The sequence below is a fragment of the Podarcis melisellensis genome, assembly GCF_964234715.1.
Source record: "Podarcis melisellensis genome assembly, chromosome: 10".
Classification (NCBI taxonomy): domain Eukaryota; kingdom Metazoa; phylum Chordata; class Lepidosauria; order Squamata; family Lacertidae; genus Podarcis; species Podarcis melisellensis.
In genome coordinates this window covers 7409646-7433745 of record NC_138542.1, presented here as the reverse complement: position 1 = coordinate 7433745, position 24100 = coordinate 7409646, and the positions used below count along the sequence as shown (strand labels likewise).

The 24100-nt window shown below is 41.9% G+C and overlaps 1 protein-coding gene across 8 annotated transcripts in view; it reads left to right on the top strand.

The window, feature by feature from the left end:
- Positions 1-24100, top strand: part of SRPK2 (SRSF protein kinase 2) — an 89960-nt gene that overhangs the window by 41488 nt on the left and 24372 nt on the right. For all 8 annotated transcript variants that reach the window (XM_081927698.1, XM_081927700.1, XM_081927697.1 and 5 more), the window contains exons 3-5: positions 16588-16742; positions 23200-23308; positions 23990-24077. In XM_081927698.1, coding sequence (XP_081783824.1) covers positions 16588-16742; positions 23200-23308; positions 23990-24077 — 352 coding nt within the window. The remainder of the gene's footprint in view (positions 1-16587; positions 16743-23199; positions 23309-23989; positions 24078-24100) is intronic.

Here is a 24100-nt window from a genome sequence, read left to right as displayed (position 1 = left end):
TGCAAATACAGTGGTGCCCCGCAAGACGAACGCCTCGCAAGACGGAAAACCCGCTACACGAAAGGGTTTTCCGTTTTGGAGGCGCTTCGCAAAACGAATTTCCCTATGGGCTTCCTTCGCAAGACAAAAGCCCATAGGGAAATCTTCGGGACAGCGGGGAAGCGCAGCGCGTCTTCCCCACTGTCCTCGGACCTCCTCTGAAGGCTGGCGGTGGGGCGGAGAGACCTCCTCCCGCCGCCAGCCTTGGGATGGCTGCTCCGAAGGCTGGCGGTGGGGCGGAGAGACCTCCTCACACCGCCAGCCTTTGGAAGGCTGCTCCAAAGTCTGGCGGTGGGGCGGAGAGACCTTCTCCCCGCGCCAGCCTTCGGATGGCTGTCCTGAAGACTTGCGGTGGGTGGAGGATTTTCCTTCCCACCGCCAACTTTCAGAATACTGTTCTGAATGTTGGCGTGGGGAGGAAAAACCCTCCTCCCACCGCAAGCCCCGGGAACAGAGGAGAAGCACCGCGCGCCTTCCCGTCTGTTCCCGTACCTGTCCTGAAGGCTTGCGGTGGGGAGAAAAGCCCTTCTCCGCACCGCCAGCCTGGCAAGCGGTCTCCATAGGAACGCATTAATTGATTTTCAATGCATTCCTATGGGAAACCGTGCTTTGCAAGACGAAAAACTCGCAAGAAGAAAAAACTTGCGGAACGAATTAATTTCGTCTTGCGAGGCACCACTGTAGATTATAATGTTGGCTCCCTGAAGAATGCACCCATCGTAGATCTGCCTCCTCCAAACATAGTGAAGAGGATTTCTGGCTCTTAATGTAGCTTGTTGCTCTCCCAGGGCGGGAAAGAGTGAACCAGCGTGGTGTAGTGCTTTGAGTGGGAAAGAGTTATGTACAGTACCGTGAGCTCATTGGAGGAAAGGTGGAATATAAATGTAATTGACTGACTGACTGCCCTGGGAGAAAACATCTAAGTAGCATGGAACTTCCTCTTCCTGATATTGCTACCACCCACCCTCTTACTGTTGCTGGGACCATTGCCTGCCTCTGCAATTGCTGTTACTTCCCCCCACTGTTTCTTATCAGAAAAGTATGATAAAAAAGGCAAGGGATGGAGTAGGAGGCTGTGGAGTTGTAGAGAAAGGAGAGTACGAAGAACAGGGAATGTGAATTGCCTGCACCAAGGGAGCATTCAGTTTGTTTTCCCGTCCCAAGTTACTCAGAATTCCAAATTATTGCTGAATCAAACATAAAAATAGGCTGAGTAGGGATTTGCATCTGGATCTCCCAGATAAAAAAAAACAAATAGGGACCACTACGCTATGCTGGGTCACAGAGTGATTTAAAGTTGTGCTACAAAACTAATTGGTGGTTCAGAGCTGAAAAAATACTCAGACCAATACTCAAAATGAGCAAAAAGGTGTGGATTTCATGGTGCAGGATGGGCTATAACTACATATAAATGAATAATAATAAAAAGGAGTTTGAGAGAGAGTACTTTTTTCCTGCTATATACATTTACTTACTGTCAGTGTTCCCTATATGTTCCATATTTCCCCCCTTTGGAAGTAATTGATCTTTCAGAGCAAATGAGATGCTTGCCTTCCTTGCTTCTTCTACAACTCAAGTGATTGCCCCATCTTGGGACTCGAGTTGAGAAAGAGGTAATAAAAATGATGCTAAAAGCGTAAAACAGGATGCGAAGCAAAAGAACTCTGAGGCAGTTACTTCAAGATGCACTGTCCGTGGTCCAGTGTCCATGTGATCTTACTAGTATCTAGAGCTCCACCGTTGAACCTTGTGTTGCAGGAGCTGTAGAGTTGTACCTGCTGACCATTCTCCAACATGGAAGCAAATGGAGCAGCTTTTCTTATGCAGAGTTTCCTCTGCATTTAGGAGCTCCTGTGTGGTGTGCAAGTGCATGCACCAGAATTATAGGTTTAGGATGTGTTTTTGAAACCAAGAAGGCATTTCATACCCTACTTCTGCAGTAAATTGTCTTTTGGGTAAATATATATAATCTTTAATCCTTTGGCAGTAGGCATAATTTAGTTACACTATATATTTGGGAAGTGTGGTATAGGTGTATGAATATAACTGGTGGAAGGGATGCAAATGCACCCAGAGATTTGGGTGATTTTCAAAGGTACAGATCCAATTGCCAAATAAGCAGCTTTCAAAACTGAGCAGCACCTCGCTTTGCAGGCTCCTGTGGGCACCGCAACTGGTTAAACTGCCAGTAGTCCCAGCTGCATCTCTCTTGCTCGATTCGATTGTGGCTTGAAAGAGCAAAATACATTTTTAGAAAATAATGGCCTGTTACTTTTTTCTTTACATTTTACATGATTTAGCCTAGCTTACTTTCATTACTCCCTTGGCCAGTAAAGCGAGATGAGTGCCGCAACCCCAGAGTCGTCCGCGACTGGACCTAATGGTCAGAGGTCCCTTTACCTTTACTTTCATTACTTTGACTGGATGACCCTTGGGGTCCCTTCCAGCTCTACTTTCCTTGATTTCCCCCCAGCCCCCAATTTCCCCCCTCAGCATTTATAGTAGAAGATAAATTCACCTTTTCAAAACAGCTTTCTATCTTCATGCGTGTTTATTTCCACTTTGTTTTCAGTGGCTTTTTAGTAGAATACTGCTTATTTTTGTGTTTTGTATTATTATCAGCGCTGAAGAAAATACCTACTTTAGACACACAGCTAGCTTCTTGTTTTTTTATTTGTCCTTTTTAAAATGGCCATATTAACAGAAATTTTCATTCCTTTCTGACTTTCTGCTCTGTTTAATGCTAACATTGAAGCTACTGTGAAGATTTTGATGAATGAAAAGGGGTAATTAGTATCTCTGAACCCAAATTCAGAATATGCAGAATCTCTTCATTGTACTTCCATGAAAAGGAGTGGGGTGCTACACATTCACACATAAAGCCTTAAAAATATAGGGATTCACCTCCTTGAAACAAGTGATATGAACATATCCATATTTGAAGTGTTTCCACTCAATAAAATATTCAAATATAAGCAGTATGGTGTGTATATTCAAAATAAAAATTTACATGGAAAATACTAAAATTTTGGTGATTAATGGTGTAATCCTATGCACATTTATTTGTGAATGAGTTGTATTGAACTTAGTCGGATGTCTGAGTAAATCTGCATAAGATTGGACTCCCCATGTAATTCTACCCTCGGGAGCATAATTTCATGCCATCTTTCCCTCCAATTTAGGGAGAGAAAGTTTCCCAGGTGTGAGAAATTGAAGCAATGTCTTTCACTCCTTTCCTCCTGAAGCCTAACTGTTCCATGAGTACTTAGCACTCCAAAATTTTTGTTCGGACTGCCTGAAAACCTGAGCCAGAGCACACCTGCTAAGGACTAGGAATAATACTGCAACATTTTGTTATGGGTTCCCACTTGTCTATATATAAAAGGCAGTTCCTGTTAAAAAACTCCTGTTCTCTTTGGTATTTGAACAGCCAGACTTAAAAGGTTGCATGACGTAATAAACTTAGATTTCTGTAAACATTTAAGACTCCCCAAAATGAAAATAGTTCATGTAATCAGTTGGCATATAAGTTAACAATTATTTCCAAAATAATATTTTAAAAGAAGTGAACATTTAAGCAGGGTCTTCAGCAATTGTGTCTACACCGTCAGCTTCTATTAATAGTAATCATGAGAATCCACAATGTGAGGTGGATTCTGAGCATTTTGCTCATTGCTCTTTCCTTCTGTGAAGGAGAAATTACACAGATGATTCTCCCATTATTATCACAGTCATTTCCCTGGTACATTTATTCTTGAGCAGCTGCTGAGTAAGTGATGTTTTCACAGTTGCTTATGGATGCAGCAATTACTGAACCAGGACTAGTGCTAATACTTGCCGCATATTGTCATATGTTGGGATTTGCATTGATGGTCTTCCTGGCCTCCGTGTGGTAGTCCCACAGTTGAGTTCTGCTTGTAGTAATTTGTATGTGTGTATACACTGAGTGGCTTTGATAACTTTTATGCTGCTGCTATCAGTTACTTGTAGTGTTTAAGGTGCTCATGTTACCTTGACAAATATCAAATGCCTTGTTGGCCTAAAGTGAAACAATACTAGAATTAGAAGTTGTGGTGTTGGTTGGCATTATATTCAATTTAAAAGGCAGTCATTTTCAAAGTGTCATGTAGATCTTCTTAAGACAGCATGGCCTGTCTATCACTGTTCTCAGTTGATCAGCTTAGAATTCTTACCTCAGGGCCAGATTGGAAATAAATAAATGAAGCAGGATATTGATCCACATTCTCTCCCATAATAGCAGCTTCATGAATTGGGGTGGGAGAGATCTTGACAGGGGCTGAAGGAAGGTTTTTGACCTCTTCAGGGGAGCCGACTTGGGTGCCCGGTGTGCATGACGTCATGATGTCACATTGCATTGTGATGTCAAATGCACACCCCGCCCCCAGCCTCAGAACCCAACTTCTGGTACCACCCAAAGTCAGGTTCCAAGGTCTTGGAAGGTCTTGGACAGCATCTCCAATGCCTTGTGAGACCTCCGACAGAATGTCCGAGGCCTTGGAGATGCTGTCTGAGGCCTTGAGAGACCTTGGAAATTGCATTGGGGGCACTTCAGTGTGGGGGCTGAGCACCCACAACAATTTTTGTGGGTGCTCAGGCACCCAGAGCCTCTTATAGTTTGATCCCCTGGACCTCTTCCTGTCTCATGTTCCAAATTTAAATCTCTCCTCAGTTGCTGTTTACTTGCTCACTGAGGAAAAGAGATAATCCAAGGGGGCCACTTTCATTTTCACTTAAGACACGGTAGAAACACTGCGGGGAGCTACCCAAAGTGCCGTAATGAGAAATCCTGATTTGTATTGAATGCACAAAAGTTCATTGGAAAGAGAGCCTCAGTTTCTCATACATGTGTAAACTCTTGAGTATCTGGCATTGGCCAGGGGGCAACCGAACACTATCTTGGGTACCTTAACATATGCCTTGATTGGGTTCAGGGGCATAGGAAGGGGGTGCAGGGGGTGTGGTCTGCCCCGGGTGTCATCCTTGAGGGGGGGTTGACAAAATGGTGCCCTGTGGGGGTTGGCACTTACCGCGGGGCCTGGCCTGCGGCGCACCCAAGCACGCATCTCTCCTGGGAGTGCTGCGGTGCTTCGGGACCCCGCGCTGCCTGAAACGGCAGCGTGGGGCTTGCATCCACCAGCCGACTCCGTGGGCAGCTCACCGCACCACCCGCCCGGGCAGATCACCCTGCCCCCGTGGGTGACTCGCCCTGCCCCTGCTGCTCCGGGTGCCAGAGCAGCTAGCTACTCCCCTTATTGGGTTAGGCAGAATACTCTGTCATTACTTCTAAAGAGGTACACTGTCTCATCTTCTTGATTGAGTACTGGGGTCAATGAAGCAACTACTTATTTTTCCAATAGCTTTGCCTTTGTAGCATTCTTTCCTCCAGCACTTCATGCTATGCATTCATGTGTCCTGACTTCTTTTTTTAGCGTTTTTCTATTTAATTGCTTGCCATGTAGCTGGGGGATGAAAATGAACAATGACAGCTCAGTTGTCTTCTTCTGCTTTAAAGTCAGTGTTCACTTTAAATTTTGCAGCTGAACGCTTAATAAAAGGCTTCCTGTGTAGTATATAGGGGCAAATATTTTGAGATGACTCACTTAAAAATACTCAATACTCTAATAATAATACTCTAATAAAGAATTTCAAAGGGGTGTGTACACACTACCTTAATACTTGATAGCTGGCTCCTATATCATGTACTCCAGCATCCAAATACAGAATGTAAAGTGAAGTGAACTTACTTTAATTTAACTTACTTCAAACAGTTACTTCCTGATTTGGGGAGGCCTGATGTGACACATCTTTAAGAACACCTGCATTAAAGTGTTGTAGTTTGAAGACCTTCCATATTGTAAACCCAAGAGCAAGGACTGTCTGGTTTGTAATGATCTGCATGCCATTCTGCGAGCCCTTTTTTGTGGAAGAAAAAATGAATAAATCTGATTAGCTTGGTTGGTTAGACATTGGTACTGCTAATGCCAAGGTCACACGTTTGATTCCTGTATGGGTGAATATTCTGGCATGGCAGGGGTTGGACTAGATGACGCACGGGGTCCCTTCCAACTCTATGAGTCTATGAAATAAGTACAGATTTCTGAATTAGCACAATTACAATGAGCTCAGTTTTCAAACTCAAAAGAAATAGCGCAAATGGAGAATGGAAGGAGGAAACAAGCAAACTCAGGTATGAGATATAGAGCACTAAAATAAATACAGATGCTTAGAATTGTGGCTGTTAAATCTGTGTGAAAGCAAGTCACCAGCTTTGACTGTTTCAATTAAAAGAGCAAAGTAATTGTTCATTTAGAGAGAGGGTTTCATGGGCACATGGAAACAGCTGAGAAATGAAAGTAGGTTGGCCATGCTCAATATTGATCAAGGTCAAATAGCTATTTACAGTTATGATATAACTTTTGTTGGTGCAAGCTACATTTAAACCTCTCCTCAAGGAAACTGCTTAATTTTGAGGGGCTAGGAAGTAGTGATTGTAAAATAAAATATAATCAAGATGTTCAGAGGTCAGTTCGTATGAGTTGTCTTGGTTGGCTGATTTCCAAGACGTTTTACTGAAATGTTTTATTTGTTTTTTGAATTTATTTATTGCATCTTTCCATGGAATCCCAGGGCAGTGTAGAAAATATATAAAAGCAATCCTCCATATATATCCCAAAACACATACACAATTTAAACCCTGCTTGCAATGCCTGAATAAAGAAGATGTGTCTTTAGCTGATGCTAGAAAGTCAGTAAAGTTGGATTCAGCTGTACTTTTATGTTGCAGTCTTTGTGATCTTACAGTGTTAGCATTGCTACTCTTAGCCAACAGTGCAGTGAAATGGGCTTTCAGTGTGCCACTCACGGCACAAGTTTTCCAAAGGTCAGAAATGTTGGCTATAAAAACAAATGTTCATTTTTTGCTTAGTGCTCAAACATTCACCCTTGAAATTTTCTGTGCACGTTGTAAGTTCTTAGGAGAGGGTTTACAGAAAAGTAAATTATAAATTATTATGAAACATAACAGCATCCTGACATCCTAGGGCAGATGAGCTGACATAAATTTAGGGTTGGCATTTTAATTTGGAACTTTCTAAACCAACTCTAACCAGCTGTAAATGTAGCAAATATACTGCATTTAATAGATCTGTACCAGAGGGTGATTGATTTTTTTATTTTATTTGCTCATTATATTCCGCTCACCGTAAAGGCAGTGAATCACTGTCCAACGTAGTGCAGGGTTGTTCCCTCTGGAGCTTATCAGTGCTGTGTTTGAATTGTCTTGAGGGCTTTCTATGGTGCAACACAGATCTGCTCTCGGTACCTGACATCCCAGGAGCTGTGTTTGATTGGAATATTGTCTATTGTAAGCTATGTTGTGATGTTTTTGTTTTTGAGGAGTTACGTGAGTTGGAGTAGCTGACGCCATTAAACGAATGGGACAAAAATATGAAACTTAATTGATTAAAAATAAATTAATCGGCTGCAATGGGGTTTTCCCAGTACTTCTGCAGGATGTTTAAGATTGGGCAAGCTCCTCTAGGAGAAGGGAGTTCAGTAGTTGTGGAGTGGCTACTGGGAATGCCTTCTTTGTGCTTTTGCCTACATTGGCTTAAGGCACATTGAAGTTCAGATGTCATTTCTCACTGTAGTTACTGTGTATTTGGTCTATCCTTGGGTTGGGGTCTAGGATGGTGGCGTCAGATAGAGTCTGGGGCACCCACATTTTTAGGAGAGTTGTTAGGTCTTGAAGAGAATCAACCAAGTAAGAGTGGGCGGGGCAGAAGACAGTTGAGCGGAATCATGGAGAGCTCCCTGTAGGCCCAAACTTACCAGGAGTGAATTGTTGCCTTGGCAGCATGGTTCAGTCTTATGAGAGCTAGCTGACCTGATGCCCTACGCTCTCTAAGGAGCTATGTCTTGTTTTAACAGGCCATTGCCCAACTTTGCAGTTGCTGGCTTCTATGACTTGAGGATGAGTGCTGCCTAGATGCAGTGCCTTCTGAGCTAGAAGAGTCAAGGAAGGGCACACCTTTTGGCCTGGGTAGTCTGGACATATGGCGCCCCAGGCACTGCCTCTTCTTCCTCTGAGCTGGATTGTGGCCCAAGAAAACAACACTATGATGAGGAATATAAGAACCGATAGTGTTCTAGATAGTCTTGCTCAGGTCATTGTTACCAAGAAAGCAATTGGAAGCCAATGCAATCATGTAACATACATATATGTGTGCCAAGATGGCTACCCCTTAATGTTAATGTTTGACATGTTTGTGTAAAAACCTTAAATAAAATGTTCAAAGGTGCACGCGGGGGGGGGGCGGGGATACTCACCCCAGTAGCAGGTAGCTGTTGACATTCTGCACCAGTCACATTTTACAAAGCTTTGGAAAACAGTCTTATGTACCGTGAACCAGGGTAGTCAAGAATCAAGGTTTAGAATCCATAAATAGCAATTGTTAGATAGGCCTTCATGCTAGAAAGTACTGTTGAGAAATAATGTTGATGAGCTGGCTCCCAGTAGTTTTTAACTTATTGTATCTCCTGTGACATTCTGGAATGTATGGGTTATCATCCCAAGCCTGGATAGGAGGCTGGTGTGTAGAAAAGAAGAAAAACTGTTTGTTTGTTTGTTTGTTTGTTTGTTTGTTTGTTTAAGAGAATTCACAAGCCACCTTTCAGCAGAAACTTCCAGGATGGTCTGCAGGTTCAATAATGAGAGAGTGATTCATTCCTACAGTTTCCTAGCTGACTTTTAATGAAGCATACTATAACATTCTGTACCTGCAGAATGTGCCTGTGTTGCTTCTAATCCAACATCTTCCTTAAAATCTGTCCTGGATCTGAGGATCTGAAATGGCTTGGCAGGCCATAGGATGATCATCAGTTTGCTACCATATGTCCTTGTCTACACAAATATTCTGCTTCAAATGTATACCCAAGGAATGTGTGTTAAGTATTAAAACCAAGAATTATGATGTGCCATGTCAAAACCTAGATTTTCCAAGACACTATTTTATTTATTTATTAAGTTTATATCCTCCCCCTCCTCCCCAAAAAGCCCAAGGAGATGATGAATCAGAGTTTAAAGTAATTAAATATTCATTTTATTACAAAATACACATATTAGATACATGCACAGCAATCACATTGGACTGATAATTGCTTCACTAAATCTATAGAAGGAGGAGATGGAATGGACTGAGACAGAGCAGCAGGTGAAGAAAGGAGATGGGAAATTAATGTTAAGCAAGAAAATCTGAAGGCGGTGGGCACCAGATACACATATGGAGAGCTGACTCAGGTTAGAGAAAGAAGCCAAATATAAATGACATTGCCTGGGGCAGTGTTTGTGACATACTTGCTTGGAGGGTTAGAAAGTGACAGGAGGCCCGAGTGGCAACATTATCTATTTCTGGGTTCTACTTAGATCTTGAGATCTTCCTTTGCGCTGGGGCACTGTAGTTGCTTGGATTGTTCCTTATGACTTCTCAAAGGTCTAGGCACCCTTAGATTACAAAGTGTAGCATGCTGTCAAGAAATATCAAGGAAAATACTGTGATGGAGAAACGGGGCTAGGCAAATCCTTCCCTTGAGCTCCATAACGTTTGGAACTTTCCTTGGGAGAAAGTCATGGAGGTTGAACAAAAGCACAAGGTCCCTCAGAACCTCAAAATAATGAAGATGGAGGGGTGGGAAAACCAAGGAAAATGAAGGCCACCCGCAAAAGACTAGAATAAAATAGAACCTTTGTTCTTGCATGAGGATTCCTTTTAAAGCTTCAGTTAACTGGGAGGGGGCTTTTCCCTAAGACAAAAGAGGAGAAAGGTATTGATAGCCTTTTTTACCATACCTAAAGCAAGCAGTGAATGCTCAAGTGTGATTGGGACGCCAAAGGGTTTTCGTGCACATCCTTTTAGGTGTGAGTCCTAACCTTAATGGCTGTTCATGCATTTATTGTATTAGTATTCTCTGGTTGGGTTGCTCAGTGTTTCCTGTACGGTTCCCCCCCCTCCTGCCCTCTTACGGGCTGTAAATCAACAGGTATGCCATCAGGCTGAATTGACTGGAATCAATACACACTCCAGAGGTCTCAGGCCTGCTGACTAGAGGGTAGGAACACTACCCTTGTCCATGTTAATTATATGGGAGGTTGAGAAATTCAATCCAGTTTGCATTTAAAGGTGAATCAGACTTTACAAAATAGTATGTGAACTGAAACAAGGACATCACAGTCCCATATATTGTGCTTCCTCTCCTTTTTATGCTCACAACAACCCTGTGAGGTAGGTTTTGCTGAGATTGCCTTACTGGTCCAAGGTCACTCAGTGAGCTTCATAGCTGAGTGGCAATCTGAACCCTGGTATCTCAGGCCCTAGTTCAGCACCACACTGGCTCTCTGCCCATGAATAATTTCACCCTTGACATCCACAAAACAAAGGAAGCCATGTAGATCCATGCAAAAACCCCAATGGTCTGATTTTCTTATGGTCCAACACAGCTTACTTGCTTTTTGTGTCCTTAAGAATACAAAGTTTAGGCATTCAGGATCGAGTTCCTAAAATGGACTGATGATCTTTTACTTCAAGATGGTATTTTTATTTTTTTGATGATTATGTTATCTCCAGCCACAGGGTATTGCTACTTGGCTTCTGTCAATCTTACTTTTTACCTTCTCCACATAAAATTTAATTCCTAGCTTTGCTACTATAAAATACCTCCGTGTTTCTCTTTGTTTCTGTTCTCTTTCTTACAGGGAACCCGAGTTCTTTGGTTAAGGCTACAGACAGATCTGTCAAACTGCTGGATTTTATAATTTCAGCAATTTATTTCTTTACTGAATTTATATCCTACTGTTCCTCCCAAAGGGGCCTGTGTGGGATTGGCTGTTTTTTCTTCTTTGTCCCATCAGTCCCAGGTGCAACTTGAAACCTGCACGACACCCACTAGGTTCTCTCTCCTCCTACATACATGCCACACTATAATTGTGATTAAATGCAGTTTTTTTCACCCAATTTTTCTCAGTGCTGCTTTTCATACTATTAATTGTAGTGTGGGTGCTGTTTGATTACTGGCTGAGCCAGTACAGCTGGAGTGTGGGTGTAGTCCAGACCTTGTCCTAGGAGGTGGGATCATCCTAAAGGTTTCATTGCTTTAGGTCAACACTTCACAGAGTCACAGGGCAGGGCCTCACCCCCCCTCCCCGAGTCAGGATGTAGAATTGTAGGCAGGGGAGACCAGTCTCTGACCTGGGATGAGTTTGGTTTGGTGAGGTTTGGTTTGGTTTGAGTATAGGAGTAGTGTAATGCATTCTGTTGTCATGATTGGACCATTATCTGGTGAGGCTTGGACTGTTCAGAATCCACATGTCTTTGAGGAGTATTTCCCATTCCAAGGGAAATCTGTGTAGCCTGCCTCCCACTAGGCTTGTCGAAGGAAGCGGGGCTGTGCACAAGTCAGTTGTACTTCTTGTTGAAAGAGCATTGCACCTCTGTGGTTCTTGTGATACTAATAAGTAAAGCAACTGGAGGAGCAGTAGCTATCCGGCCTATTAGGGGCACAAAAGGAAGGGCCCTTTTATTTTCTTCTTTTCACCTAGCATCTTTGGGGTTTAACTAAAGGATCCTTAGGCAACTACTTGCCTGTTTATGCTGTCCAAAATGGAACAGGAATGGTGGGAAGATGGCACTCCAATCTGAATCATAGAATCATAGAATCATAGAGTTGGAAGAGACCACAAGGGCCATCGAGTCCAACCCCCTGCCAAGCAGGAAACACCATCAGAGCACTCCTGACATATGGTTGTCAAGCCTCTGCTTAAAGACCTCCAAAGAAGGAGACTCCACCACACTCCTTGGCAGCCAATTCCACTGTCGAACAGCTCTTACTGTCAGGAAGTTCTTCCTAATGTTTAGGTGGAATCTTCTTTCTTGTAGTTTGGATCCATTGCTCCGTGTCCGCTTCTCTGGAGCAGCAGAAAACAACCTTTCTCCCTCCTCGATGTGACATCCTTTTATATATTTGAACATGGCTATCCTATCACCCCTTAACCTCCTCTTCTCCAGGCTAAACATGCCCAGCTCCCTTAGCCGTTCCTCATAAGGCATCGTTTCCAGGCCTTTGACCATTTTGGTTGCCCTCCTCTGGACACGTTCCAGTTTGTCAGTGTCCTTCTTGAACTGTGGTGGCCAGAACTGGACACAGTACTCCAGGTGAGGTCTGACCAGAGCAGAATACAGTGGCACTATTACTTCCCTTGATCTAGATGCTATACTCCTAACCAGGAGAGCATCCTAGCCAAAATACCTACACAAACATTACAGGAGCAATCTAACAGAATGCTAGCCAGTGTAGGAACATGTAATCAGCAGCCAATAATAATTTTGTCTCTTTGAAAGTAAGCTTTGGCAAAATAACAGTTAGCTGTAGCACTTTGAATGAAGAAAAGATGTTCGTCTTGTTCCTAGAGAAGGGGGAGAGGTTGAGTAGATTTACAGATCCTGAGAGATTTAGCTAGTTTTTTTTCCTTTTTCCTTTTAGTGACCGTCTCAGCAGGGTCAAGCGGAAAGCCAGTTCATGTTTGGAAGTATACAATTCCTTATTTCTGCTTGGGAGCAAAAGGAAATATTTCAATCCTTTGAAGTATGCAACATATTATTATTATACTCACACATTCTTCTTCCATAAATTCTCCCAAATGCCCCTGGAGCTAAAAAGTTCATTATTAAGATCAGAAAGAACTGTTTATCGGCAACAAGTAAAACACATTGGCAAATTTAATGTAAAGATAAGTATGCCCTGCATTGGGGTATCAGACTAATATACAAGGGTTTTAGTTAAGCTGAAGTAGGTATTTGAGGATGCAAGAAGATCCAAGATTATAGACAAAGTCAGCAAGCATTTAACCAAAACTAATTAGAGCATTTTTTGTTGGTGGTGTTTTTCTGTTAATCACAAGAATAGCTGGAGGGGGGAGTTTTTAATGTTTGTAAACAGTGATAATAGTGTGGGAGTATGATAATTAAAGCCCACTAAAAGGCTGAAGTATTAAGTGCAGCTTAACACTAATGCAATGTAGTGAAGAATTAATTCTGAAGAAAGTAGTCACTGTAAAGTAAAATTGAAAAGTAAAAATGAAAAACCAAGGGAAAAGGTTATTTTCACCCAGAAATTTTATGGTTACTAATACAAAGTGGCAAGCTCTAAAGATGTCCACCTATATGAGCAGTGAAAATCAGCTTGTACAGCAGAACTTACCATTTCTCTTCTTCCTCCTTTGGTCCATTGTCCATGCTCTTATCCCCCAGAGCAGTTTTTGGAGTCCACTGGGCTGTAGGGAGAGGAGAGAAAAGGAAGGGAAAGTGCCATTGCACTAGCAAGTGCCTGCATATGCTGTGCTGGATGTCACCCAGTGAAACTGAATTACATTGTCCTGTTTGCTCCTTAAAACATCCATTTATGAGATGGTTGGCTGCAGTGACTGACATTTCTCCTGCAGACATGTACTTATGCTTGCAACGTGTGCTTTGGTTTTGAAATGTAGTTTAGATTCAATTTCCCTAGAGAATAAGGTTTTCCTAGTCTATTTTAATGCAATTCAGATTCTACTAGCACGTATTTACACTACCTGATGTGTTTGTGTGTGTCTGTCTGGGCTGGTGGAAAAAGTCATAACATTTTAAAATGTTTTTAATATTGTGTTTTAATGTTGTAACCCACCCTGATGATAATGGCCAAAAATCCTGTAACATGTCAATTTTTTGATTTAGAGTTTGATGATAACAAAATACATGGGAACTATAGAAGAGTGCTTTATCTTTCAAGACCCAAAATTCCAGAGCTTTAATTTTTAACTTTGCCTGGTAAAGTTTTTCTGAACAGATACACTTAAAGCCATTTTTTCTCCTTACATAGAATTGTCTTTGGCAGTTGGTGATGGGAATAGAAATCTGAGCCAGTTGCCATAGGAACACTGGAGTATAGCAGGCAATATTAATACGGTATTGCTATTTGGATATACTATTACTCCTGTTTTTGTGCACAGAAAAAATTCACACCTTCTTAAAATACATGGAACAGCAACCTACTGAAATATATTAGCATTATTATGTAAAAAGCATTTTTAAATATGGCATTATATACTCTTGTGAAAATTTAAGTTTGTGAGATTGTCTCCAGTGTTATGCAAGATTGGTTAAATCTGAAACTGAGTTTTTATTTATTGGTGGGCTGGGAAGAATTGTTGAGCAATTTTTTCATGTAGTCATTTTGTTGGTTGGTGGGATTTTATGAATGGGTGTGTATATTATTGAGTTGATTTCTTCCATAATCTATGGGAAGTTGCTGCCATTGTGCTGTTTTGACAATATCTTCCTTCTAAGAAACTGATAACTTCAGATCCTTCCTCAGGCATGAGATGCTGAGGTGGAAGAGGATTAGGTAGTTGAATGAAGAGAGATTCGCTCTGTACTCAGCTGTGATTTGCCCACAGTTGTGGCATCAATGAGAAAGAAAGGTGTTTCACACTAGTCTGCTCCAGGCCTATATAAGGAAGAACAGGCATAGGCAAACTCGGCCCTCTAGATGTTTTGGGACTACAACTCCCATCATCCCTAGTTAACAGGACCAGTGGTCAGGGATGATGGGAACTGTAGTCTCAAAACATCTGGAGGGCTGAGTTTGCCTCTGCCTGAGGAAGAACTTCCCCCCAAAAGAGTCTTCAAGTATAGTTTGCCCCAAACTAGGAATAGAGTGAAGGCATCATTGGTAACATAGGTGGCGTCAGTCAAAGGCTCCTTGTCATCTTGGTTTTGTGTGACATCTGAAACATAACTGGCCTGAGCATCACGATTCCTTCTGTGCTTTCTACCCTCTGTCCAAATTTAAGAAGGAACCAAGTTGTGAATTTATTAGAAGGATACAGTTGCAATTGAAATCATTCAAGCCCCCTTGCAAATCAGGTTTAAGTTGCAGTATAAGTTGCATTTTCAGCTGAATTTGAGGAAACCACTTGAAGCATCCTTTGGGTTGACCTATTTCAATTGCTTTTGCTTTATTTGCTCATTCCAAACTGCTGAAAGTCTGTAAATTTTGATAATAAACCTGATTTGTAGTGGGGGTTGAATAATTTTGATTGCAACTGTATACTAGATTGTCTTTAATCCATTGTCATAATTGATGAATAAGATTTTGATACTCTAATTCAATTGCAATGTGTTTATATTCTAACATGCTCCTCAAGTCGTCATCAGGTTTGTCAGGCAAAACCATAGAATATGCTTTACTTTCTAAAATGTATAGTTAATTATACAAAATAGCTTCAGTGCCTCTCAACAAGTTTTGTTAGTGTTGCTTAATTGCTTTTTAAGGAGATCCTTGTTTTGAACATTATCTAAGAAAGCAAGTTTGACTTGGCTTTATCTTTTCATCACAAAACCTACTGACATTTACTGTATAAACAATATAGGAAATCTAACATGTTTTGCATTTGGGATGCAGTAGGTCCATTTGAAAACATGACTTGCTGTAGATTTCGTCTCATATAAATATTTGGCTGATTTAATAAAGAATTCTGTATTTGAAACATTGCACAGAAATCTTGAGGGTTTTGTTTCTTTTTTGCTGCTGTCTTAAATATTTGGCTTATTTGATTTTCGTTTTGCTGGATGAATCTCTTAATTTGCTAGCTTGGTCTTATAAAAATCTGTGAAGGAAATCTATGAATTAGATCCTTTTTCAGATTTAAAAATCTTCTATGCTGATTTCTAAATATTGTTAATGCCTTGTTCCTTTTTAACATACTCCTCAAACTTTGTAAAAATGAAGATGGAACTCATCTTCAAAGGCCCATTTGTATCCTACTCTGGTGTTTGTAACAGATTTTTCTTGTACACTACATTTTGCAATATTCCTTAGCATTGTCAGGGCCATTGTTTGTAGCCAACATGCAGTAATAATAATAATAATAATAATAATAATAATAATAATAATAATAATAATAATAATAATAATTTATTATTTGTACCCCGCCATCTGGCTGGGTTTCCCCAGCCACTCTGGGCGGCTTCCAACAAAGATGAAAGATACACTAAAATGTCACATATTAAAAACTTCCCTGAACAGGGCCGCCTTCAGATGTCTTCTGAATGTTAGGTAGATGTTTATCGCTTTGACATCTGATGGGAGGGCATTCCACAGGGCGGGTGCCACTACCGAGAAGGCCCTCTTCCTGGTTCCCTGTAACTTGGCCTCTCGCAGTGAGGGAACCGCCAGAAGGCCCTCGGAGCTAGTGGTGCTCACAGCCAGGTTATGTTAAATATGTACTAGTTCTTGCTCTTTCTCATCCTGGCGGTGAGATGGATTTGGATTTTGAGATGTTTCCAAATGCTGACTCCGTTGAATTTAATAGGACTTACTTCTGAGTAGCCATGGTTAGGATTGCACTGTTAAATGGCAAGAAAGGAAATATAAAGTGCTCAAAGGGTAATTTTGGCAAGAATACTATTTACTGAATGTACCATTTTGCCTTTGCAGGCCAGAGCCTCAACAGAAAGTTCCCTCTGCACCCCCGCCACCACCCCCGCCACCTCCTCCACCACCTTTGCCAGAGCCAGCCCCTCCAGAGCCAGAGGAGGAGATTCTGGGATCCGATGATGAAGAGCAAGAAGACCCTGCAGATTATTGCAAAGGTTAGTGTGTGAGAGCAAACTGCACAGCCTGAAGAGTTTATTATTTTTTCTGTCAACTCTTGTCTTTGCTAATGTTGGTCCAGCTCTGGGGATGTCTCCCATTCATCCAGTTCACAAAGGCAGGAATTTCCAGCACTTGCCAGCTAAGAATACTGGTACATTCATGAGATGCTCTGGAAGAGTAATCTCTGCTTTTTCTATTCCTTTTGCTTCAAGAGCGTTCAGTCGTCATATGAAGCATCACATTATTTTCAATACAGAGCTAAATTGCACAACAGCTCTTTATGACCTTTGGCGTGCCAGATTTAAAGAGACACTTTCAGGTTACCAATGTTGTTGTTTCCAAACAACTCGTTCCCCGCACCCCCTGGTGCACATTCTGGTTCTTTGTATGCTTTGTAGGAGCATAAATTCTACACATGAAGTAAGATACGAATGTGAAAAATGACTCTTTAGAACAGATAGCCAGAAATTAACATGGTGGGTAGTGTAAATAGAATGCCAGCACTTGAAGAAAACACAGTGGTATAAAGAATGGCCCAGTGTAGATGTAAAATTAAAATTGAGATTGGAAACTGTGCCACAGAGTTATGCACTCCCTATCACTCTGTGTCTCCTCCCTTGTATGTGAATTCTTTGGCTTCCTCGTTACCTGGGTTAGCATTGTTTAATAAGCCCTTCACCAGCCTGGAATAAAATGAAGCCAGGGAACCCCAAAACTTTTATTAAGAACTTTGAAGCACGGGCTTCTCAAACAAATTTAGGAGTATTTATGGAATCATTTTCACTTGGGTTGGCAATGTCAGCACATATTGGCAATCTAGGGAGTCTCGGGAATTTGTATATAAGGCATGGGGATATGGAGTGCTGCTGCTTGTTTGTATATCTGCAAGGTTTGGTGTTACGTGCTGCAACAAAGCATATATAGTGAAGCAATCAGTGTAAGACATCAGTTGTGTCACATGTAATACTAGGCCAAACCAAGAACAAACCTGATTCATGGTTAAGGAGAGAAAGCTTAATTATGAAATGGGATTCAGATGACACTTGGTCCCGCTGCTTTCCCCCAGGAAAACCTGTGGTTTACCACTGAATCGGAACAAACAGCAACCAGGTTTTCCACGGATTGCTGTTTGTTCCAGTTTAGCACTAAAGAGCACGTTTTCCGGGGGGAAGCAGCGGGGTACAGGCCAAACTGTTCTGACCTGTGCCTAGAAAGCACAGGACAAAGCCAAACTTTGCTGTGCCGTGCTGAGATAAAAGGACTGTGGGGTAGCAAAGTGGCCGCAAGCTGTTCTCCAGGAGCCATCTTGTTTGTGTGGCCCTGGTAAGCCATAGTTCGGATTAGTTTTCTTTAAATGTACTGTATTTTTCATCCTATAGGGCGCACCGGCCCATAGGACGCACCTCGGTTTTTTTGGGGGGGGGGAAATGAATAAAAAAAATTTATTTGCCCCCCAGCTGCGGCTGCCGCCCCAAGCCTTGCGGACACTCGCCCGAAGCACGGGGAGTCCTCCGGAGGGATCCCCGTGCTTCGGGCGGCAGGCTATTGCCTGCAAGCCTTGTGAGCCCGTGGGAACTCCCGCAGGGCTTCCAAGGCTTGCGAACAGCTTCCTGAAGCCTGGAGAGCGAGAGGGGTCGGTGCGCACCGATGCGTCTCACTCTCCAGGCTTCAGCGAAAGCCTGCATTCGCCCCATAGGACGCACACACATTTCCCCTTCATTTTTGGAGGGGAAAAAGTGCGTCCTATGGGGCGAAAAATACGGTAATCCAGGCCGCTGTGAAGTGTGGCCAGTGTGTTACAACTGGGCTTCTGAAGTGTTTTTTCTTGGAGGTAGCTGCATCTAGTTCAAGAGTGGGAAACTACATCCACCCACCTGTTAATCATAGTGGCATTAGGTGAAGTGTTTTCCTTTGCAAACTGGCTTGCTAAATGCTCCTCTACCCACATGGCTTGGTTTAAAACTATGTTGGCAAAAGAAGCAGGATTCACAGCCACTGCCAATTGGCTGTGGCTTCACACCCCGCTTTTGGCAGAGATCGGCTTCAGTTGGGAGCTCCTGAGTGGAACTCATCCCAGCAGAGTTTTCTTCTTCTGCTAAATTTAAAGGCCAAATACAGTTTCTGTTTGCCAAGGAACAATGGGGAGCATACTTTAAGGTTCTTGATTGTTCCTTTATAGCCACATCTTTAATCTGCTCCACACCTAATAGCATAAATGATGTCTGGTGTGGGGCAGCTGGACCCTTTGCTGTGTCTAATCAAGCCTTCAGGCCAGAGGTTCCCCACCACTGATCTAGGTCCTTGATCTGTATATTGAAATCCTTGTACTTTTTCAGATTCTGTTCTTTTTCACAGTACCAGGCACTCTAAACCCTTAGTATGTAACAGTGTTCAATTTAGGCATTGTGCCAAATGTTGGTTTGAGGCTCCAAGCATACATTGTTCTTTGTCTCAGTTCCGTTCTACCAGAGTCCCTGGATGTGATCAGAAAGCACTCTTCCTTACTTTGCAAAGTGGTGGCATGTGTACTACCGTGTTATCATTGGCTAGTCTACTCATGAGAGCAGACTAATTGTCTCCTGAAACACTTAGGGCAGCTGTCAGCATGTTCCTGTTTTTTTTGGCACTGGTCTCTGGAAAGTTTCTGCCCCTCTACCTTAATTTCTTTCAAAGTCCCCTACAATTATCACCTGAGCATTTTGTCCAGAAACGTCACTTTCTTTCCAGTACTATCTCTCCTCATCCAGTGTAGTGTAGCTGCGCCCATTCATAGCTGAATGCTGGCAGAAACCTGTTCAGGCTAGTAACAGATAGATGATACCCGTTGAACTATTTAAAGACAAATAGCATCAAGCTGAATTTTTTTATCATCACAACTCCATAGCTTATAAAAAACCTTTCTCATCAGATTTCCCTTCCTCTTAACTGTGGGAAAGAGCAGTGTTTGTAAAAGCAGATTGACATTGCCATGGAAAATTGCAGAGCAGGGTGGATAAAAATCAAAGATTTTGGATTAATTTTTTTAAAATCGGATTTTTAAAATAAAATGCTTTTGGAGGAAAAATCTTTCTAAAGATAGTTTTCTATTTAAGTTACATTATAGTTCAAAGGCTATTCATCAGGAAATAGGGATTTGATTTAAGTTTTTCACCTGTGCTAAAACTCAGTCTGGTGGTTGTTGTTTTTTTTTAAACCATTTAACTACATCAGTTAACAATCATGGATACATATGCTATAATGTTTAAGTTGTTACAAGTTGTTTAAATGTTATTAAGGAAATGATTTTTTCCTCCTTCCAATAAAGTACAGCAGAAAAGTTGTCCAAATATAAACAATAATTTAATAATTGTCTATGTATTTCTAATAGTATATCCAAATCAGTAATTTTTGGTATAACTGTAAAAACTACACTGAAAATTTATTATTCCAAAAATGAAACCTACATCTGGTTGTAAATATTAAGATTATACCAGCAAGAATGAGTCTTTCTGTAAAAAAATGATTTAAATCAAGTCTTACTGTTTATGGATGGCAGCAACTGGCATTGAAGTATGAATATTGCTCTCTGGTAAAGGGCCTGCATGCAGAAAATCCCAATCCATGGCATTTAAAAGGAGTTTGGGTAGCAGGTTTTGGAAATCTGCCCTCTCTCACTACTGTCTCACCACAGTTGCTTACTCAGAATCCTAAAGTGCCTGTATGCAACCTTTGAACTTGTACTCAGTTGAGGGCTGGATAGAAGAGTGGAATGAAACTTAAGAACACAGTGGTTCACAGCTGAGTTCATCATTAAAAGGCTTGAGCAGAATGGATTTAGGATTCCATAATTATTATGCATGTACCTTTTCTCAGTCTGCATGTGTTGGTAGCAAACATGTTGGCATTGTGGCCATATAGTTTGGGGTCTCTTTTTATTTTAATTTCTTTCTTGTGTACTGGAAACCTTTTTACAGTGTCTGCCATGCAGGAAACAAAAGCCACGGCTATAGCAATATTAGACTATTGAAGATGAGTTGTGTGTCGGGGGTGGGGGTGCTTTATGTGGTTTCTCCATGTACTTATCATTAATGTGTTTACATTGCAACTGCCTGTGGAGGCGAGTGATGGCCCTAACTGTGGCTTTTGAATTTGGATGTCATGTCAAACCATAGCTTGCAGGCATGATGTAGAATTGTGGTTTTTAATTGTGGCTTGTCAGCTAATACTAAACCACTGTATATTTTACATTACTCAGACAAAGCGCCAAGTGATAGATAAGCTTCGCCAAACTATTGTTTGGTGAATTGAGCTGCTGAAGCTCAACTTTGGACATCTGAAGTACAGTGGTGCCCCGCAAGATGAACGCCTCGCAAGACGAAAAACCCGCTAGACGAAAGGGTTTTCCGTTTTGGAGGCACTTCGCAAAACGAATTTCCCTATGGGGTTGCTTCACAAGACGAAAAAATCTTGCGTCCCCCGGCGGTTTTTTTTTGCTTTTTTCGCCCTTTTCCTAAGCCGCAAAGCCGCTTATCAGCTGTTCCGCTGATAAGCCGCTTAACAGCTGATCGCTGGAAGCCGCTTGACAGCTCTAGCACTAATCTGCTAAGCTGTCAATGGGCTTGCTTCGCAAGACGAAAAAACCGTTAGACGAAGAGAATCGCGGAACGAATTCTTTTCGTCTAGCGAGGCACCACTGTAGTTAGTTTAAGGGCTCGTCCACACTTTGCTTGTCGTGCTCCTAGAAAGCACGGGACTGAGAGGCTTTCTGTTCCCCTGGATTACCCGCTCTTTACCACTCAGTACTGCAAGGAACGCGGGTGGCACTGTGGGTTAAACCACAGAGCCTAGGACTTGCTGATCAGAAGGTCAGCAGTTCGAATCCCCGCGACGGGGTGACCTCCCGTTGCTCGGTCCCAGCTCCTGCCAACTGAGCACTTCGAAAGCACGTCAAAGTGCACGTAGATAAATAGGTACCACTCCGGCGGGAAGGTAAATGGCGTTTCCGTGCACCGCTCTGGTTCGCCATGCTGGCCACATGACCCGGAAGCTGTATGCCAGCTCCCTTGGCCAATAAAGCAAGATGAGCGCCACAACCCCAGAGTCGGTCACGACTAGACCTAATGGTCAGGGGTCCCTTTACCTTTACCGCCCAGGGGAGAGTGCTTGGACAAGCAGAGTTGTGGATGAGCCCAAAGTCAGAAGCAGAAATTCCTTTAAAAAAATATTGGCTTGAATTATACTTGATTCAGTGTTGATGTAATTTAATAAAAGTGTGATCTCTTGTGAAACTTTGGATACAATATGTTCTGTGCTCAAAATTGAGGTGGTGCAGCAGAAAATCATCTTGATAATTAGGTTGTACAGCAGGGATGGCCAGTTGGCAGTCTGCTGGCCCACTCCAGTTCCTGGTGCTCTGCCAAATTTTACTACAGAGGGGTGTGGGGAGGATGGTGGTGGTGGAACTGGCTGCAGCTGGACTAGCAAGGGAAAGGTTTTATAAAATATATGAGAGATTCCATACATTAATATTATAAGCCTTGTGAGTGCAATATGTCAATCAGAATTCTTGTATCTAAATGCAATGCTTGGGAGCATGTGATTCAAAGTTGGGAAGCCCAATGTTCTTAGACGGTGCCAGATTTATTATGACGCCTGCACATAATTAATTTCTGGACCACTATTTGGACCCTGATAAAATTGTTCATCCCAGTTGTAGGGGAAGAAAATCAGGTTTAAATGCAGCTTTAAACTGGAACATGGTCTGAACACAATACTCTTAGTTGAAACTGAGTTCACAGTCCTATTAATTTCCTGGTTCCAACAGGATTTTCTTCTTTTTGACGTCTTTCTATAGAAGCAAATATAGATTGATCTATACAAGCAACTTCCTGACATATCTGATATTTTTTCTAAAGTTGAAGAACAAGTTTGACAGTGCAATCATATACATGTTTACTTGAAATCAAGTTCAGTGAGACTTGCTCATTAGGATGGTATTCAGCAAAGTTTTACTGAAATTAAACATATTGAAATTAATGGACCTAACTTAGTCATGTTTATTAATTGTAATGGGCTTACTAACGGGCCTGTTAATTGCCATATTGGACACTACATCTTGTAAGTACGTTTAGGATTACAGTGGTACCTCTGGTTACATACTTAATTCGTTCTGGAGGTCCATTCTTAACCTGAAACTGTTCTTAACCTGAAGCACCACTTTAGCTAATGGGGCCTCCTGCTGCCGCCGCGCTGCCGGAGCACGATTTCTGTTCTCATCCTGAAGCAAAGTTCTTAACCCGAGGTACTATTTCTGGGTTAGCGGAGTCTGTAACCTGAAGCGTATGTAACCTGAAGCGTATGTAACCCAAGGTACCACTGTACTGCTTAAAGCTACTTGGAAATGCTAAGACACTGTTGTATAGGTAATCAAATTAATGCTAATTTTGCCTCCCACCCCCCACTCTTCTTTGAAAGGTGGCTATCATCCAGTGAAAATTGGAGATCTTTTCAACGGTCGGTATCATGTTATCAGGAAATTAGGATGGGGACACTTCTCTACAGTCTGGCTATGCTGGGATATGCAGTAAGAAACAGCAACTTTCCTCTTTTGCATGTTAGCTCTCTAAAGCAGGGGTAGCCAACCTGGTGCTCCCCAGATGTTTTAGACTACAGTTCCCACCAGCAATAACAAGTGTGGCTACTGGCCAAGGATGATAGGAATCATAGAACCATAGAATTGTAGAGTTGGAAGGGACCACAAAGGACATCTAGTCCAACCCCTTGCAATCCAGGGACATTTGCCCAATGTGTGGCTCAAACACACGACCCTGAGATTAAGAGTCTAATGTTTTACCAACTGAGTTATCCCATCTAGAGAGCACCAGGTTGGCTACCCCTGTTCTAATACATGTAAGTGGTGGCTTTGATTTATTTTGAATAACTAATGGGTTGTAGTCTAGCTAAGGTTATATAAATGTTTCTATTCTGTCTCCTATATAAGTACCATTGTATAGGGATATTTATTCTGTCTTTGCTTTGAGTCAAATGTGTCTTTAATAACCCTTAAGAGACATTGCTCTCTAACTGTTTGAAAAATAATAATTGAGAAAAAAGTTAAATTTATCATTCACTTACCTGAATATTATTGAAAATTGCCACAAATTGTTTTAAAGTTGTACTTATTCTCCAGTAGGATATTGGATGTCTGTCTTAAATAGGAAAAAAAGTATTGGCTCTGATAGCTTGTTTACTTCCTGTTTTAAAGGGGGAAAAGGTTTGTTGCAATGAAAGTTGTGAAAAGTGCTCAACATTATACAGAGACAGCCTTGGATGAAATAAAGTTACTTAAATGTGTAAGTATTATGATAACACTCCC